This window comes from Papio anubis, chromosome 6 (genome assembly GCF_008728515.1).
Source record: "Papio anubis isolate 15944 chromosome 6, Panubis1.0, whole genome shotgun sequence".
NCBI lineage: Eukaryota > Metazoa > Chordata > Mammalia > Primates > Cercopithecidae > Papio > Papio anubis.
In genome coordinates this window covers 84083982-84102745 of record NC_044981.1, presented here as the reverse complement: position 1 = coordinate 84102745, position 18764 = coordinate 84083982, and the positions used below count along the sequence as shown (strand labels likewise).

Here is an 18764-nt window from a genome sequence, read left to right as displayed (position 1 = left end):
GGAAAAATAATTGAAGTAATCAGCCATAGGTTCTCGGCTGAATAGGAAGTAAGGTCAGGATGAGGTGCCGTTAGAATGTGTAAAGGAGAAATGAAGGGACTGTTAGTCTTGGTGAAATTGAAAAGTGGGCATAGTGACAGTAAAAGAGTTTATAAAAGTTAGAGCAACATGTTGGTTTTAGAATGCTGTTGGCACTCAATCAATGTGAGTTGAATTGAATCAAAAGGTAGAGTGGTTTGAAATGATTGTGGTATGGCCATGGAGTAGGATGTTCCAGTTGGACAAAGATGAGGGTCATTGAAAATGAGATGACTGAACTGTAAAGGTTGTACGATAGGTCGAGTTATTTCAGTGGATGTTGATGTTACCAATATAATGATAGAAGTTAGAATAGTGAGAAAGACCAACTTTTTTTTGATGAATGTAGGGCAGTATCTTTCAATACACAAAGGATAGAGGGTTTTACTACTTTAGACTCTCTGACTGTAAGTAGCAGAAAATAACTTTAGCTTAAATATTAAGGGTACTTATTCATGAGTAAATTGGTGGAACTCAGGCACCAGAATATGCCAGATTTTAGGACAACATTGGAACCTGGACCTGGAAAGTTACTTAGAACCTAGTTTCTGCTATTTTTTCTTAATATCTCACCTCTGCTTTTGTCCCTTTATTTGTATCAGTCTTCTCATTGGCTCTGTCTCTCAAGACAGGCTCTTCCTGATTTCTCATTTTCCTGGGAGATTGTTAACTGTCTCAAAGCTTCTGAGGTAACCTGTAATAATTTTAGCCACATGCAGAGACTAACTGCTTGTCTCTGAATCCCAATTTCAAATTACCAGGAGAGACAATCTGATGGCTTCAGATTGAGTTAGGGTTATTTGTGCTCCCATCAACTTTGGCTGGAGTAGTATGTTATCTTGTAATGTCATATAAAATGGCCATTAGGCCCCATCTTTGTGGGTGGGGAGGGCAGCTCTTAAAGAGAGTTGTTATGCCAGCACCCACAGTGGATTTCTGCTTTACTACAGCTGAGTGGTATAGCTGAAAGGAATTAGTGTAAACAGAAGAGGGGCTTTTGAAAGACATTAGAAAAGCAACGAGGAGGTAGAATAGTAGTTTAAATTACTGCCATGGATCTTGGGCAGTAGGAGAATAAATAGCTTTAAGATAAGTGGTCTCTCTGGGGAGAGCTAGCTTTTAGTTGAGACACAGGGTGCGGGGTGTTCAAGAAAATGGTTGAGATGATAGGAGAAGGTTATTTATGAAAAAGGAATTCCAGGGTTTACATTGGAACTCTTTGGGAAGGCGATTATTGATAAGATGAACCAAGGAAAGGGGCTTTAAAGCAGTGAGTACAAAACCATCAGAGAAGAAAGGGGACTGGAGAGTTGAATTGTGGATGGTGTCAGCAGTAGTTGACCTATGGTTGACAGGGATGAGAAGCATAGATATAATTACTTACTACATTTATGGTTGGAAAAGCTTTCATTTTTCTTTTATTTCCATCTGAGGTTGAAGATAGTTGACAGAGGCAATCTAAGAATGACTAATTATTTTGTAGATCACATCTCTTGACATAATGAAGGTATTTTTGGTTTGAGACTTTGTTAAGCACAGTCTTTTCTGATTCTTATATTGATGTAACTATATATTCAAGTAATGGACTCCTTGTAGTTACTTTTGATAGCTCTCTTTGGGTTTGTAACTGTGGTACATGTCCTATTCTGTGCTTGGCCCCTTACATTCCTAAGACACCTTCTTTATTCATCTTTTGAGGACATGCATTACTGAGTTGCAGGAGTATGACTGACATGTATGTTGCTTGCTCCTTGAACTGATGTCCGAGATCATTTCTTTGAATACAACAATGAATGTATTTTCCTCATTATGAAAATATGCTTGTTGTACATATATACTTGTATACATTTTCTCTGTACACACACACACACACACACACACACAGAGCTGTCTGTCACATAAATTGGCCTCATCTTCTGTAATTACTAAATTTCTGTCTAAAGAATCACTCATTTCTGTTGCGATAGCCATGCAGATTTTAATTTTAAGGCTAGTTGACTCTGTTTATGAAATATATTTCTATAAACATACTTTTTAAACTTTTGATTTTTTTATTTTCACAAATAGAAATAATAATTTGTTGAAAAGTGAAAATAAATGTCAGTGACTTTAATACTCAATTATAGTATGTACGTAATAATTCCAGACCTAAGACATTGCTATTTATAATTTATTTTTAAAATTAATTATTTATTTTTTATTTTTATAAATAGAGATGGGTCTCACTATGTTGCCCAGGCTGGCCTTGAACTCCGGGGCTCAAGCAATCCTCCTGACTCAGCCTGGGATTACTGGAATGAGTCACCACATCTGGCCACTGTTTAGAATTAGTGATCTTTCCATTATAAAGATTTAACTATTTAATGCTGAAGTGGCCATGTTTTCAAGGAGTGAAACCATCTCATACATAACAATGAAGGTTGTCAGCCATAGACTTGGAATGAGATCACATATGGGGATGAGATCTTTCTAGTTAGCCTAGTACTGCTGTACTGGCCTGTGTGTACATGGGGTCCTTCAAGTCAGGCCTTGCAAGGCATGCCGGCTGTGCCATGTTCGTAAATGGGGCAAGGAAGCTACAGCAATGGAAAACTAGCTATGTATGTTAGGTACAGCTATTAAAACAAGGTAGGAATGAGGCTAGGCCCTTAACTTCCCTAAGGCATACTTTTCTAGCTACCTTCTGCCCTGTGTCTGGCACCTACATCCTGGATGATTGTTCTCTTTTATCCATTCTGGATTTTTAAAATAAAATAAATATGAAAAGCATCTTGATCTCTTGTTTGTGAGAAGTGATGCCCTGAGATTTAGCTTCAGGAATATGTCATGGCTAATGCTTACCATATTTCCCAAGGAGGGAAATACAGGATTTTCTAACACTGGTTAAAAATGCAAATTCAAGATTTGGAAGGGCTGGTATAATGAAATAATGAGCAGTATCAGCATGTGCAAATCTTGTTTGAAGGATTTTATGTTCTCCCCTCTTAGACCTTTTGTACATTTAGAATGTTGGAACAGTTTCTAGATCTCTAATATGAAAACCAAGATAGCTGCTTTCAGGTTGCTTTCAGCTCTAAGTAGAAATAACCAGAATTGGCTTACAGTAAACAAACTACATCTAGAAATAAATAAAAAAAAAATTAGTGATCTTTCTTGGAGTTATTACATAATTTTGAATAATATAAAAATGGTATTTTGTCAGAGAACTATTGTGGTAACATTAAATAGCAAATTATGTTAACCTAAAGTTACCAAGGATGATTTGTGTATGAAGTGTATCATACTTTTTTTCATTGGACTTAACTTCTACTTTTCTTTTTACTTATTTGTTGTGGAAGAAAATAGAGGAAGTTAAAAAAGAAGTTGATGCATGGTAGGAAAGATTAAGGAAGAAGAACAGGCCAGGCGCGGTGGCTTAAGCCTGTAATCCCAGCACTTTGGGAAGCCGAGACGGGCGGATCACGAGGTCAGAAGATCGAGACCATCCTGGCTAACACGGTGAAACCCCGTCTCTACTAAAAAAAATACAAAAAACTAGCCGGGCAAGGTGGCGGGCGCCTGTAGTCCCAGCTACTCGGGAGGCTGAGGCAGGAGAAGGGCGTAAACCCGGGAGGCGGAGCTTGCAGTGAGCTGAGATCCGGCCATTGCACTCCAGCCTGGGCCACAGAGCGAGACTCCGTCTCAAAAAAAAAAAAAAGGAAGAAGAACAATAAATGCATGACAGCCATTTACTGGATGATTAGGGTTAACTTTTATAACCAACCTCAGTAGTTGTTAGATCTGTACTGATGCTCAGTATTTATTGGCTCTGTTAAATTAAAAATATTCAGCTTACTCAACCGTATAGAAATGTTATTAAAATATTTCTGTGGTAATATTGTGGGAAAGTGCTTGGTTGAATGTTGATCATATTTTCTATGCATTAGTCCTTTTTATTGTTTGTTAAAAAAAGAAATAGTGTTTGTGTTTTTAGTAGTAACTTAGGTTAATTTGGCCTTTGCTTTTATTTTGCCCATTTCAGAAGCTAATGTAAATTTCTTCACTTTGCATAGGAAATCCATGTTGATAAATGAAGCTAGACACTTTCTTTGTGTAAAACTTAAAAAGAACATCTCATGCTGTTAATACCATCAGAATTAAGATGCTTAATATTGAACTCTCTAAAAAGAAGTGTTCTCTTTTTAATTAGCATAAGATATAATTTTATAAGGATATTGAAATTATCTGAACACTCAGTAAGTAAATATGTTACAAACCTCATTATCTGATTGAGCTTTCTTTTCAAAATACTCTTTTTTTTTTTCCTTTGGCTGTTGTACTTAATGATAGAAATGGTTTTAAACAGAAAAGCCATTGACTAGTACAGAGAGGTAATGGTATAATAGGGGAGGGATGGTACTCCTTGGTCCTTTGGCTTATGAAGTTCCTGAATTATGATTATTTAAGGAAAGCAAAGTAGAAGACAGATAAGTACAAAAAGTGATTCAAAATTAGGGACAAACAGTAGGACTAGTGTCGCTGGAAGGATTCAGGATTCTTCTAGATTTGACAGGAATGTATGTGGGTGAAATATTAAGTGTTCTTTTTTTCTTCTCTCAAGTGGCTCAGGTTGCCAAGTCTTTGCCAGAAGGCTGAACGTTGTAGCTTGTAGACTAAATTTTTATTCCCTAATTACATTAACAGCTAGAATTGTTTTATATATTTTTCTTAAGACTGATGCCAGCCTTTTCTGGACCTGAAAAGAACTGTAGCATACATCTAGACTATTTTTTTTAGGTTTAAAAATTTCCAGAAGTGTTCCTTATTTGTTTGATATTCTCCATCTGCTTTACTTTGCTGTGATATTTCAAAATATGTAGTTCTGAGTTAAAAAATTTAGATTAAAAGTTCCATGATGAGTAATATTTTGTTCTATTAATATGTTAATATATACAATGACTGTGGCTTAGCCACTTTGCCTTACACTCTTACTCTGGTTTACAAAGGTAGAGGTTTTGGTGTTTATCCCCTTAAAGTCCATACTTCACTCATAATAACACAACTCCTTCTCCCTTCTCTCCACTGGTGACTGGTATAGTGTAGGCCTGTTCAAATTCTGTCTTTTACCAGTTGATTTACATAAAATCTTTATGCCTTATTTACTCATCTCTCAAATAAATATAATACAATCTATTTTTTCAGTGTTGTAAGGATTAGAGAGAATATTTGCAAGATGCCAGACATTCTGCTTGGCTCTCAGTAAATGGTAGATAAATTATTATTACTGTTATGATTTGAGAAGTGCCTGTAGAGTACATATGTATATTGAAGAAAACTATATGCTGGATTTAGGAAAACTAGTGTACAATCCTAGGGGAGTTTATACAGCAGACCATTTCTGTTAGATATATTGACTTGCTAAGATTTGTGAAAACGAACTAATTTATCTCTTAGTCACTTCTTTGTAAATGAAGTTGAACTCTAATAAAATATTTTTCTTTTTCTTGTTTTTCCTTTTTTTTTTTAAAGGGCGCTATTTTCTTGGAAGGTGTTACTGTTAAAGGTGTAACTCAAGTAACAACACAACCAAAGTTAGGAGAGGTACAGCAGAAGTGTCATCAATTCTGTGGCTGGGAAGGGTAATAAATATTTTAAAATTTTAAATAAAATTTACTCTTACTTTGCAACACTTAAAATTAATAGAAGCATTGGCATATCTTCTTGGCTCCTTGAAGTTAGTATGTTTGCAATAGAATACTTTAAAGGTGTCAGATTTCTTTCAAGAGAATCAATGCAATAACCAGACAGTTGAGTCAAAATTAGATGACTCACATATTTTCCTAAAGTAATAGAAAATTGTTTTCACTGACTAGTATTTGTTTCATGTCTTTGACTCTACTGCTACTGATTAATGTTTGAGCTAGTCTCTCAGTTTGTTAAGAGGGAAGAGGTGAAATTTTGATCTGCCTCATTTTCCAGTTTTTCTGTAATCAGAAGTCTAGGAAAATCAGCTTTAAATATATTCAAGTCGTGGCATTCCCTGCCACGACTTGAAAATATCTTTCAGACATGTCATAGTGGATTCAGGAGAGCATACATTGCTCTTACCTGTTGCTCTCAGGTCTTGGTCTATGGTTATTTCTGCTGGTCATTGGTATCTGTGGCAGAGAACTGTAATACGGTTGAATGTAATGAAAAAGGATTATTGCTAAAAATTCCTAATATCAATTCCTAATGGAAATAACTTTTATTACTGTTAGAGGAATATCAGATAAATCATCTAGAAGTAGTTTTAACTAAAATATGAAAATAATGAAGAAATAAGATCGGTTTTAAAGTTGTGTTAAACCTTAATCTTGACCTACACCCTTGGTTTTAATGTTGTGTTAAACCTTAATCTTGACCTGCATTTCTCCGTTTTGTCACTTCTGGGTATCTTTCGAGGAGAAAGTTGCCAACCTTGCAGTTATGTCAAGTTGGCAGTGTCATGTTGGAGAAATATGGGGTCTAGAATATCATGTAAGGTAATAAAGCCAAGATTTAAACTTCTTCCTTCAGTACAAGACTTGTAAACATACCTGCTTTACTATTTAGATAATGTATACTAATATTTTAAAATTAGCTCAGTGATTATACTATAGCAGTGGTAATTTAGAACTCTGTTAACTTGTATTCTAAAATGTCAAGAAAATGATAATCTTTTATTAGTATTTTTGTGAACGCAGATGTTATTCCAGTTGACATTAATCTCATGATAGAGAGAACCTTGTGATAAATGTGTGATTCATTTGAGATTGGTTTAAGACATGTATTGCTTTGTATGAATACCAGCCACGATAGTAATACCATGTTCTTCTTTAAGGTCTGGATTCCCTGGAGCACAGCCTGTTTCCATGGACAAGCAAAATATTAAACTTTTAGACCTGAAACCATATAAAGTAAGCTGGAAAGCAGATGGTACTCGGTAAGTTAGACTTCTAAAAAAAATTATACAAATAACCTTAATGCTTGAAGAATATTGCTTTGTTAGGAAAGTTTACACTCTTCAGAGTGTGAATTTCTGATGTGAACAGAACAATAAATGTTTCAAAAAATTATATATTTTTTGTTTTGCTAGTATTCTAAGCTATGTAGTACAGTTATCTCTCATTCTGCTAAAGTTTTGATTTTCGAGCGTAGCTAGTTTAATATAAATTATAATCAGATGTTAAGTTTGAAAGTGTTTTTCTCTTAATGATACAGTTTTTGGTATGTCTGCTGCCCACTACCTTGTTTTTTAATGATATTGGACATGTTAAAGTTAATAGAAAAATTGCCAGTTTATAATCTAAAAATGATGAACTCTCTCTGATTCATTCTGTATTTTACTTCTTTGAATAATTTGCCTTATTCTCTGTATATACTCGTAAAGTTATTGCATTATTACAACAAAACTTAATTTCAAATTTTATATTTCTAAGTTTTAAGATTTTTAAAATTTGAGATAGGGTCTTGCTCTGTCACCCAGGCTGGAGTACAGTGGCACGATCAAGGCTTATTGCAGCCTTGAACTCCTGAGCTCAAGCAATCTTCCCACCTCAGTCTCCTGAGTAGTAGTTCAGCATCCTGAGTAGCTGGGATTATGGGAATGTGCCACCCTGCCTGGCTAATTTTTAAATTTTTGTAAGGATGAGGTCTCCTTATGTTGCCCAGGCTGGTCAAGATATTAGTAGAGATTTTATTCTTCCTCAGCAACATTTTACTTTTTTCTTTTGTAATCCATATTTTTTGGATCCATTACAGTTTTGCTATATGTATGTATTCATTCAGCAAATGTTATAAATAGTTGAAATAATTATTTTAACATATTAACATAGAAGTCATTATTTCATATTACAATGTTTTAGAGTAACTAGAAGTACATATATGTTAGCTTTTAAATGTTATTTTGAAGATGACAGGTTCTATTTAATTTTTATGAGTTTTGGAAAGTCTTAAGTGGCAGTCATACTCTTTGTATCATGACATCTCCATCTCCATGTAACATGTAGTTACCTTAAAAGATATATATGGAGACAAGAAGTGGAGCAGATATAACTCGGTTTCAATATTAGGTGACTGTAATGATCTAACCTGATACGCTTTCTAGAATGTTTAAGTATTTTATTATATTTGATGTTATTGGTAATATGTAAAAATATTTTCATTCATTTTAATTGTCTCCCTCTGTTGGAAACAACTTTGCCCCTTAGTTTAGCATTTTTTAGCTTTTTAAGGGTATTTTATAGGCAAGACAGATGCATTTGACAAAATTCAGAAAATAACATTAAAAAAAGAAGAAAATAAGAAATTTTACCACCTAGAGATTATCACTACCACCATTATGGTTTGACCTTTTTCTCTGGGTTATATGGCAGTTATGGTTTTTATTATTATTATTTTTTGAGACGGGGTTTCGCTCTTGTTGCCCAGGCTGAAGTGCAATGGCGCAATCTTGGCTCATTGCAACCTCCACCTCCCAGGTTCAAGCGATTCTCCTGCCTCAGCCTCCCAAGTAGCTGGGTTTACAGGCATGTGCCACCACATCCGGCTTATTTTGTATTTTTAGTAGGGACAGGATTTCTCTATGTTGGTCAGGCTGGTCTCGAACTCCCCACTTCAGGTGATCCGCCTGCCTTGGTCTCCCAAAGTGCTGGGATTACAGGTGTGAGCCACCATGCCTGGCCTATGGTTTTTATTATTAATGCTTTGTGTACTAATTCAAGTAGTTAAATAACAAGTATTTGATATGTATATGTTTATTTGTTCATATTATTTTGAATTTTCTTAATGAACTAGCCTTAAAAATTAATAATAATGCATAATGCAAAATTGAAACAGTGTAGAACTGAAAAAATGTGCCTTGTGTGCTTGCAGTAGTTACACAAAGACAGGTATAGATCAATATACAGATCATTTGGATCTTTTACCCATTCTGCACCCTTCCCTGTGAATATGTGTTTTTGACGGATAAATGAAAATTAGCCTCTCTGCTTATTTTCAGAATATTAAAACTATATTTAATATGTTGGGTTAGATTATGTTCAGAATCTATTGGTAGTAAGGATGTTAAGGATACTGTTGAGACATATATTTTAATAGATACCTAAAAACATCTTAACAAATGGGTTTATTACCTGCTTCTTTGGGTGGAGAACGAGTGGAAAATGTGAGGTCAAGGTGTCTATCTCTAGGCTTTACACTACAAAATGAACTGAGTATTTGGGATTGAGGCATAAATTAAACCTCTTAGGAGTTTCATATTTTAGGTACTCTTTTTTTTCTGTTAAAATTTATTTTATTTTATTATTTTGAGACAGGGTCCTCACTCTGTTGCCTAGGCTAGAGTGCAGTGGCACAATGATTGCTCATTGCACCCTTGACCTCCTGGGCTCAAGTCATCCTCCCACCTCAGCCTCCAAAGTAGCTGGGATTACAGACATGTGCCACTATGCCCAGCTAATTTTTAAAATTTTCTGTAGGAATGCGATCTTGCTATGTTGTCCAGGCTGGTCTTGAGCTTCTGGGCTATAGTGATCCTCCCGCCTTGGCTTCCCAAAGTGTTGGGAAGCCACCACGCCTGGCCTTAGATATGCTTTACTTTCTGCATTGCTTTCTTCACAGTATCATGGTAAGCTTTGGGCAAAATAATAAAGCCTGCAAAATTTGTCTCTAGCTTCTGCCATCCAACTTTTGTGGATTTTGTTTCTCCTCTGTAGTTGTGTGCCCCTTTCTCTGTGTCTCGGTATTGTTAGACCCTTAGATGATTGGCTAAAGTAATTTTTTATGAAATAATTGGTTAAGGTGTTTTTGATTGGTAATGGAAATATCTGATTTCTCCTAGAACCAGGCTCCACCAAACACAAAAGGAAAACCCCTGAGTATTTATTGAATACCTACTCTGTTTTAGGATACTTTATTCTGGGAGAGAAAAAATTTTGCAAGGTGTTTCTGGAGCAGTGTAAAATCTGTCTTTTGCACAGTAGGATTTAAGTCCAATAGCATGGAAGAGGGACTTTCTGTGAATAAGGTGAAAAGAGCCTGAGGAGGCTGTAGAATGGTCTTGGAGGCTATGAAATCAGAATAGCTGATTAATAGCTATGAACCCTGGACTCCATTGTCATTAAAGCTATGTCAGGATAGAGTGTAGGATTTCTTTTTATTATCCTTATTTCATAATTTAATGACAATTTATTATATCTATTAACAATATTTAAACCAAGGATCTCTGAAATTGAGTGTAATAGGAAACCTGGATATAGTTAACAGTAAAAGGTACTGTGTAAGAATTTTGCATTAGCCTGACCAAGGCCTGAAGGCCTGGAGATAACAGTAAGTAGAGTGACTTTAAAAAAAAAAAAAAGAAAGAAATTGTGTTTTGCTATGTTGCCCAAGATGGTCTCAAACTCCTGGCCTCAAGTGATTCTCCCCTGTTGGCCTCCTGAAGTACTGGGATTATAGGTGTGAGCCATTGAACCCTGCCTAGAATGCTTTTGACAGGAAACTCTAATGGATTCTAAAACATTGTAGAATAGGGAATATTTCTGAAGTGTAAAGCTGGGTAATAAAACAGAAATACAAAAGTTATTGAAAATTAAACAGTGAGAAATTTATATTAATTGTAATAGGTGAATTGATGGAGACTAAGCTACTGTAGTCTCAGAAACAAATGAAATGAAAGTTTGATGGACGAATTAATTGTGTTTCGTGTATTTCAATAAACTCATACTTTTAAAAATGAGATTTCTTTAGTTTTTATAGTTCTGAGTACTTTTGATTGCAGTTTTTGATCTCTGATAATTAAACATTTAAAAAAATCTTCTAATTTGGAATTATGTCAGACTTAGAAAGTCTTCCAAAATAGTACAAAGAATTTCCATGTGCCCTTAACCAGATTCCCCAAATGTTAACATCTTATACTATTACAGTACAATGGCCAAAATCAAGACATTAACACTGATGTATTGATTATTGATGTTATTCAGATTTCACTAAAAGTGTCAATATTATGTCCTGTTTCTGGTCCAGGACCCAATCCAGGATCATGTGTTTCATTAGGTTGCCATGTCTCTTCTTCTTTTTTCTGCAATAATTCTTTAGGCTTTCTTTCATGACTTTGACACTTTTGAATAGCATTGGCTAGTTATCTTGTAGCTTGTCTCTCAGATTGAGTTTGTTTGATGTTTCCTCATGATTCAAGTTGGGCATGCTTGCAAGAACATCACAGTAGTAATATTTGCGTGTCATTTCAGGAGGCACATAATGTTGAATTGTCCTATTAGTGATGATTGTAACTTTGATCTCTTGATTTAGTTGGTGTGTGCCAGATTGATAAAGTTATTTTTGCTTATTATTTTATTTTTGTTTTGTATTTATTACTTTATTTATTATTTATTTATTGATAAAGGCATGTCTGCCATGATAAAGTTATTATTTTTCCTTTGTACTTAAGAATCTGTGAGGGAGATACTCTGAGATCATGTAAATATCCTGTTTCCTATACTTTTCCCCATTATTTTTAACATTCTTTAATGATTCTTACCTGAAACAGTTACCACTGTTATGTTTGCTGAGTAGAATAGTGGAATTCAGCTGTTGGGAAGAACTTTCCGTTCTTTCTCATTTCTTTATTTTTTCTTTTTTTATTCCTATCAGTGTGGACTCATAGACACATATTATATTCTGTGGGTTATAATCTATCTTAGTAATTATTTTATTGTTCCAAAGGTCTCATTTGACCATTGAGAGACCCATCAAGTGAGTCCTGTCTTTTGACATCTCCCCCTCATTTTTTGAGTACTTTCTTGTTTCTGGCACCGCTAGATGTTGCAGACTTATCTTGTGCTTTTCCTACCCCAGCCCTGGAATCAATTGTTTCTCTAAGGAGTGGTATTTAGAAACCAATTTCTGCACACAAGTTGGGCTTATTAGTACCGGGATACCATTGCTTCTAGGCCCTCTCAGAAGATAGAGCTAGGAAATGTGTGTGTGTGTGTGTGTGTACATAAATACACACCTATATCTGTTTCAGTATCTGTCTCCATCTGTATGTGCATGTATACATTTTTTTTTTTTTCAAAATCATGAGTTCATACTGATACTTCCAGTTCTAATGTACTACCATAGGATTTATTGAATTTTTTCTCATTTTCTATTTGTAACTCCTCTCTCTGGTAGGGAGACACTAGGTTTTCATGATCCATAATATTTACTATGATACACATAAAGTAATTTTGGAATTGCTATTCCAAACCACTGTGAGAAATCCATTTGAATAGAGTGTAATATTTGTGAACAGTTGGTCTGACTTTAGAGCCTTAGGGTATATAAAGTATACTGTGTTCCAAGGTTACTTAATTATTTTCTCTCTTCCTGCCAACCCCTTTAGTGTAGATAGTTTTCATTTGTAATACAATTAGTTTCATTTGTTTCTGCTTATATTCTGAGTTTGCCGTCATCCTTTGTTGATGTTAATTTTTCATTTTTCTGAGTGTGTGAAACACTACGCTGATTCTAAAAGTCTACACTCAGTGTAGTTCTGAGTATACTCCAAGAAATGTTACTTTCTCCTATCCCTTTTAACCCTTTCCTGAGTCTACTCCAAGAAATATTACTTTCTCCTGTCCCTTTTAACCCTTTCCCTTTCTCTTTTCATTCTGTTCCTACCCACCCGCTTAAGTAACCAGCCTCATCATTTTCTGATTTACCCTTCTTGCATTTCTTTTTGTACAGATAAACAGATGCACTTTTCCTTTTCCCCTTTCTTACAGGAAAGATACCATACACTTTAGAATTAGTCTTTTCACCTTGCTTTTTCCATTTAACAGTATGTTCTAGAAACCACTGCATTTCACTTCACAGATACCGTCCTCATTCTTTTTTTACAGCTGCGTCGTACTCATTGTGTGAATGCATAGTTTATTCAACCACTCTCCTATATGGAGATATTTAGATCGTTTCTAGTATTTTGTAATTACAAATGATGCTGTGATTAATAACTTTGAGCTGACTTTCCCCACCTAGGTTGGGGTTGAAAGCCTAACCTCAGGGTCAGTTTCTAGAAAGAAGGATTGCTGAGTTGAAGGCTAGGTGTATATGAAGTTTAATTAGATACCACGAGTTTCTGCTTCAAAGGGGTAGTGCCAGATTGTCTTCCCACAGGCAGTTTGTGAGAATGCCTATACCACTGCAGCCTTGCTAACAGAATGTTTTGGCAAATTTTTCAATTTTCATCAATCTGGTTAGTGAGAAATGGTATTTCATTCTCGTTTTAATTATGAATGAAGTCGAACATCCTCTCATATGTTTAAGGGCTATACTTATCTTTTTTGTGAATTATCTGTCCTTGTTTCTTTTCTATTGTCTTTTGACTTTGTTCATGTTGTTTTTTTTGCCATACAAAATTTTATTATTTTTATGAAGTCAAGTTTATTAATTTGTATTGCCTCTTGATTTTGATTTATAGTTAGAAACCTTTCCTTATACTGAGATTAAAGAAGAATTAATTTTCTCATATTTCTTCTAATATTTGTATGGTTTGATTTTTTTAATCTGGAAGACTTTTTAAATTATAGGCAATCTAACATTTCTATATATTTAAAAACTCCTTCTATTGTCATTGTTATTATTATTACTTTGCTGTGAAGAATTAATATCGTAAATTCATTTTGAGTGAAGACTATCTTCTGAAAGGTTGGAACTGAGTCATGATGATCCACTTGAAAGTATGTCATCCTGATAGTGACCACCTTGCCTGTGTACTGGGTGTTAATATACAGAAGGCTTATTTTAAATTTACTATTCATCAGTGTTTTGTTATTTCTTTGCAGTATCTTTTACAGTAATGGAAGGCTTTTAAGATGAGAAATGTATGGTTTTGGTAGGAGTTGAGGAGTTGAGTTCAAGTCAAAAGGAAGGCCTAGTATCTCTAATTCCGATCCACAGGCTTCTAACTTAACTTTGCAAAGAAGGACATGGATTTACAAATGTTTTATATAGTGTGTGCTGTGCACCTACTTCCCAAATGTACTTCAATTTTTTTTTTTTTTTTCCCCCCGTAAAGAGTCTGGGCTCCTTCCTGTTCTTGTCTTTACAACTCAGCCTGTAGCTGAGTGGTATTAGCTATTCTTATATTGCTTTTCTGTGGAGGAAAACACAGTCTTCTAGAGCTGAAATCTTAAGAATGTTTTGGGAAGATCAGAGAGCTTCTTTAGAAAAAGTTTCCAGGCATTTAATCATACTTAGTATCTTATCTTAGTTCATTTGTGCTGCTATAGCAGAGTACCTCAGATTGGGTAATTTATAAAGAACAGAAATTTATTTTTCACAGTTCTGGAGGCTGGGAAGTTCAGAGTCAAGGTGCTAGCAGGTTCAGTGTCTGGTGAAGGCTGCTCTTTGCTTCCAAAATGATGCCTTGTTGCCGCGTCCTCCCATGGCTGAAGGGGTGAATGCTATGTGCTCAAATGGTGGAAGAGCAAAAGGGCCTAGCTAGTTACCACCAGCCCTTTTGTAAGATCGCTAATCCCATGCACGAGGGCAGAGCCCTCATGGCCTAATCACCTCCTAAAGGTTCCATCTCTCAGTGCTCTTGCACTGGAGATTAAATTTCACCATGAATTTTCAAACCGTAGCACTTGTTTATATTTTAACTTGTTGAATTTTTGAATTTTTAAATTTTATTTAACTTTTTCCTGAGCTTTGAAAATTATTTCTTGTTACATTCCCCACCTCTAAGACTTTAGTAATTCACTAAATTATAGTTTCTGTTTCTTGGATTCCTCTGTGTGTCAGGTAGTGTGCTAGGTTCTGGGGAAACAGCAGTGAGCAGTGTGGACACTGTCTCTATCTCATAGAACTTGCAGGTAATTATTTAACTAATAATAAATTATTTGGGGATAATTGATTAACAGCTTGACACAAATTCAATTTAGACCTTCAGCACATATCTCATAGCCAGATAAATTCCCAACTGATTAAATAAGTGTAAATAAAATTTATTTTCTGAGAAAACAAGATAGCAGAATAAATTAGGTTAGATATACCTCTGGCACATGTTTCCTTAGCATTCTTTGGATATTTAGGTAGTTGGATCTTGGGTTTAGGAGAAGAATGTGGATTGAAAGTACAGATTTAGGAGACAATAGCATGTGATAGTAAGACAGGGATATGGCTGCTGAGTAGAGGAAGCAATGGTGACTGAACGTAAGGGAGGTGGGTGAAAAGCAGGAGAAATATCTGCCATTCAAGCTGAGGGAAAGTAAAAATGTCTCCAAAGAAAGGTTAAATCTTATAAAGAATTAGTAAGCTAAGGAGTGAAAAGTGTCTGTTGAATTTAGCAACAAGATATTTTGGATTGGGTTGGGATGTTCTCAGTTTTTGTATAGTATAGAGTAGGGCAGTGGGAGTAAGTTGAAAGTGATGACACTTTTCCTTTAAACATTTCCTCTCTTTTTTCCTTTGGCTGTTGTTAACAAATGTCTCTTCTGAGGGAGATTCCAAGAGAGCAAAGAGAACGTTATTAAGAGTTAGTGAAAGCACCTTATTTCATCCAAGAGACAGTTATGGCAGGGCATTTTATCTGTCAGTGTCTGCCTCCCTCCCTGCCTGCCTGCCTGTCTGCCTGCCTGTCTGTCTCACATTGAAATTCAAATGTGAAATAATTGGCAATAAATGTTTATTAACTTGTTTATTTGGAATAAAAATGAAGTTGGACTCTTCCTGTCAGATAGTGGGACTTTCGATTTGGCTGAGGGTTTTGATAGTGAGAGTTGGTCAAATGAGTATTACATAGCAAGCATTTTCGTGTAGATTAAATCAGCCAAAACTGCAGTTTTGGGATTTTGATGAAAATAGACTTCAAGCATTTGATAAAATAAAATCATTTATATTTAACCATAATATTGGTGAAGGTGTATTGAAATATAACACTCCCTCTGCCCCCTCCCCCCACTTTCAGAGTTAAACAAAATGATTCTCAATGAAAGACTCGCAATTACATTTGATAGTCACTTCATATGTCTTTATGCCTCCTTGATTAGATTGTCCTTCAATTTTGTTGAAAGCTGCCGAATAATCAAAGTTTATTTTAAAGGAGCTCGTTGAACTTCTGACAGTTCCTAAAATACATTAAACTTTTTTCTTAATATTTCTTTTGTCTTCAGCACTCTTATTTCATTATTTTCATGGCTCTCCCCAGGAGGGGGGAGTCAGTTCTACTTGAGTGTAAATGCAACACCAGGAGAAGTGATACAATGTTACTACAGTTACAGTTGGAATTGAACTGTCTTGTAATTGTGAAATACTGCTTTTTCACAGATATTTTGGGAAAAGATAGAATTTTATAATAAGGATTTATCTGTGTACTTAGTTTATTAGCAGACTTTGTAATGCAGTTAAATAAATTAAGTTTTCAAAATAAATTAATTCAACATCCATTGAAAGTTGTGAAGACTTAGAACTATATAAAAATTTTAGAATTAATTTTCACGCATTTTAATTCTTTCTGCTGAGAATTTGAGTACTATAAATTTAATTTCAACTGTTATTGAATCAGTAGATAAAAACCAAATGTTTTTAACAACTACTGTTGTAAAGCAAATAGTAAAGTAAAAGATAATAACTCACATTATGCTTGACGTAGGAAAAATGTAAGGCTATGGGAATAATGTAATAGACCAACAAAAGGGTTGGTGCTGTGGTTGCAATTTTTACATATGTATCTATATCTGTATTTATATCTGTATTCTTTGACTTACATATTTATATAATACACACACATATACAAGCAATCCTGCTTCAAGAAAAACTGAATATAAAAGGTAATTTTGGGACTTACTTTATAAGGAAAATTATTGCAGGGAATAAAAAAAGTCACTTAGGCATTTATGGAAATGTAATTTATATTCAGCTTTTTATAACACATTTGTTAAGTAGGTGAGATACATTTGCAGAATATTTCTTGAAGGAAATTATAGACAGGTTTATTTTTCTGGATCCTGGTCTGGGGATTTCCTCTCTCCCTCCCTCCTTCCCTCCCTCCCTTCATTCATTCAGAAATTATACTGAAAATTTATTTACCTCTAGGGCTCTGTGTTAGGTGCTGCATGGATTAGGACTGCTTAAGACAGAATCCTCCGCTTTAACTTGCTGTAATTCAGCTTTAACTTTTCGTTCTAAACATTCTCCGTAAAGGACCTAATAGTAAATATTTTATTTGTGGGTTTTGTGGTCTCTGTCTCAAATACTCTGCCATATAGCACAAAAGCAGCCATATCCCACTGATCTTACATAAACCAAATGATGTATTTCAATAAAATTTGGTGGGTGTATTTCAATAAAATTTTATTTACAAATTAGCAGGTCACATTTGGCTTTTGGACCATAGTTTGGCAACCCATCATTTAATACATTCTCCTTAAAAGACAGTCTTTACATCTTAAGTGTTCTTTCTTTGTAAGAGAGTGTAAAAAGTGAGCTTAAGGTAGGGAAGCATATTAAATATAAAGATTTTTTAAAATTTGCTTTTTTTTACATTTTGAAGTAAGATTTCTTCCCATTAATTGTAAGTTCATGCTAAGCCATTGGTACTTTGACAAGATTTTTTATGTAATTTACTAAATGTATACATTTGAAAGACAAGATTTTTTTTCTCATGAAAATCATTCCCATGCCTTTGTTAGAGCAGGGTGCTCAATGTATGGTCATACTATATGTGCCCTGACAAATACACTTCGTGACTTGTGAATAGCATGTAGAAATAGCTGTTGTGTGGATAAACTGTAATATGTTCAGGCAGCTTCTGTATTTTCTGCTGTAACAGTATTTATTTATTTATTTAGAGACAGAGTCTCACTCTGACACCCAGGCTGGAGTGCAATGGCGTGGTCTTGGCTCACTGCAACCTCTGCCTTCCAGGTTCAAGTGATTCTCCTGCCTCAGCCTCCTGAGTAGCTGGGACTACAGACGCGTGCCTCTACACCTGTCCATTTTTTTGTATTTTTAGTAGAGACGGGGTTTCACTATTTGCCAGGCTGATCTCGAACTCCTGACCTCATGATCTGCCCACCTCAGCCTCCCAAAGTGCTGGAATTACAGGCATGAGCCACTGTGCCTGGCCTGTGAAGGTTTTTATACAGAACCATGCAATTACCCCAGGTGGTTAGTAGCTTGCTTGGGTCCCTTGATATGTATCTCATTAATAATGTTTGTAGCATATGTTTATTCTAATGACTGGAGCTGAATGTTCAGACAGGTATAGTGTGGATAAGGTAATGCGATGCTAGACTAGAAAAGTTTTACATACTGAGAAGAATATTAAAGAGGTTTCAGATGTCTCTGGAATAATTTTCAGTGAACTACAAACAAAAAAGTGTATCTTACCATTTAGGAACAGAATGAGTCAAATTATGATCAATTAGGTATTGTGTCTACTGCTTTCATTTAGATTTGTTCACTTAGCTCTTTATAAATTTCTTTTTGGCTCTAGTTTTCTTTTGAAAGCAAAGCAAATAGCTCCTGATATGTAACATAAGAACTGGAGATGAAATGAATATTGGAATTAAATAAGAATTTATCTCCTATCTTATTATTTACAAATAAATATCAGTTATAGCCATTATATCATATCTAGTATTTAGGAATTCAGCAGTAAATAAAGTTATGTCTGGGAAGGACTTTTAATTGTTCTGGGG

The 18764-nt window shown here is 35.0% G+C and overlaps 1 protein-coding gene across 4 annotated transcripts in view; it reads left to right on the top strand.

Annotated features, from left to right (window-relative positions):
- The window catches only part of RNGTT (RNA guanylyltransferase and 5'-phosphatase), a 335687-nt gene that overhangs the window by 62708 nt on the left and 254215 nt on the right, over positions 1–18764 (top strand). For all 4 annotated transcript variants that reach the window (XM_021937590.1, XM_021937589.1, XM_021937592.2 and 1 more), the window contains 2 exons: positions 5587–5696; positions 6920–7021. In XM_021937590.1, the coding sequence (XP_021793282.1) occupies positions 5587–5696; positions 6920–7021 (212 nt within the window). The remainder of the gene's footprint in view (positions 1–5586; positions 5697–6919; positions 7022–18764) is intronic.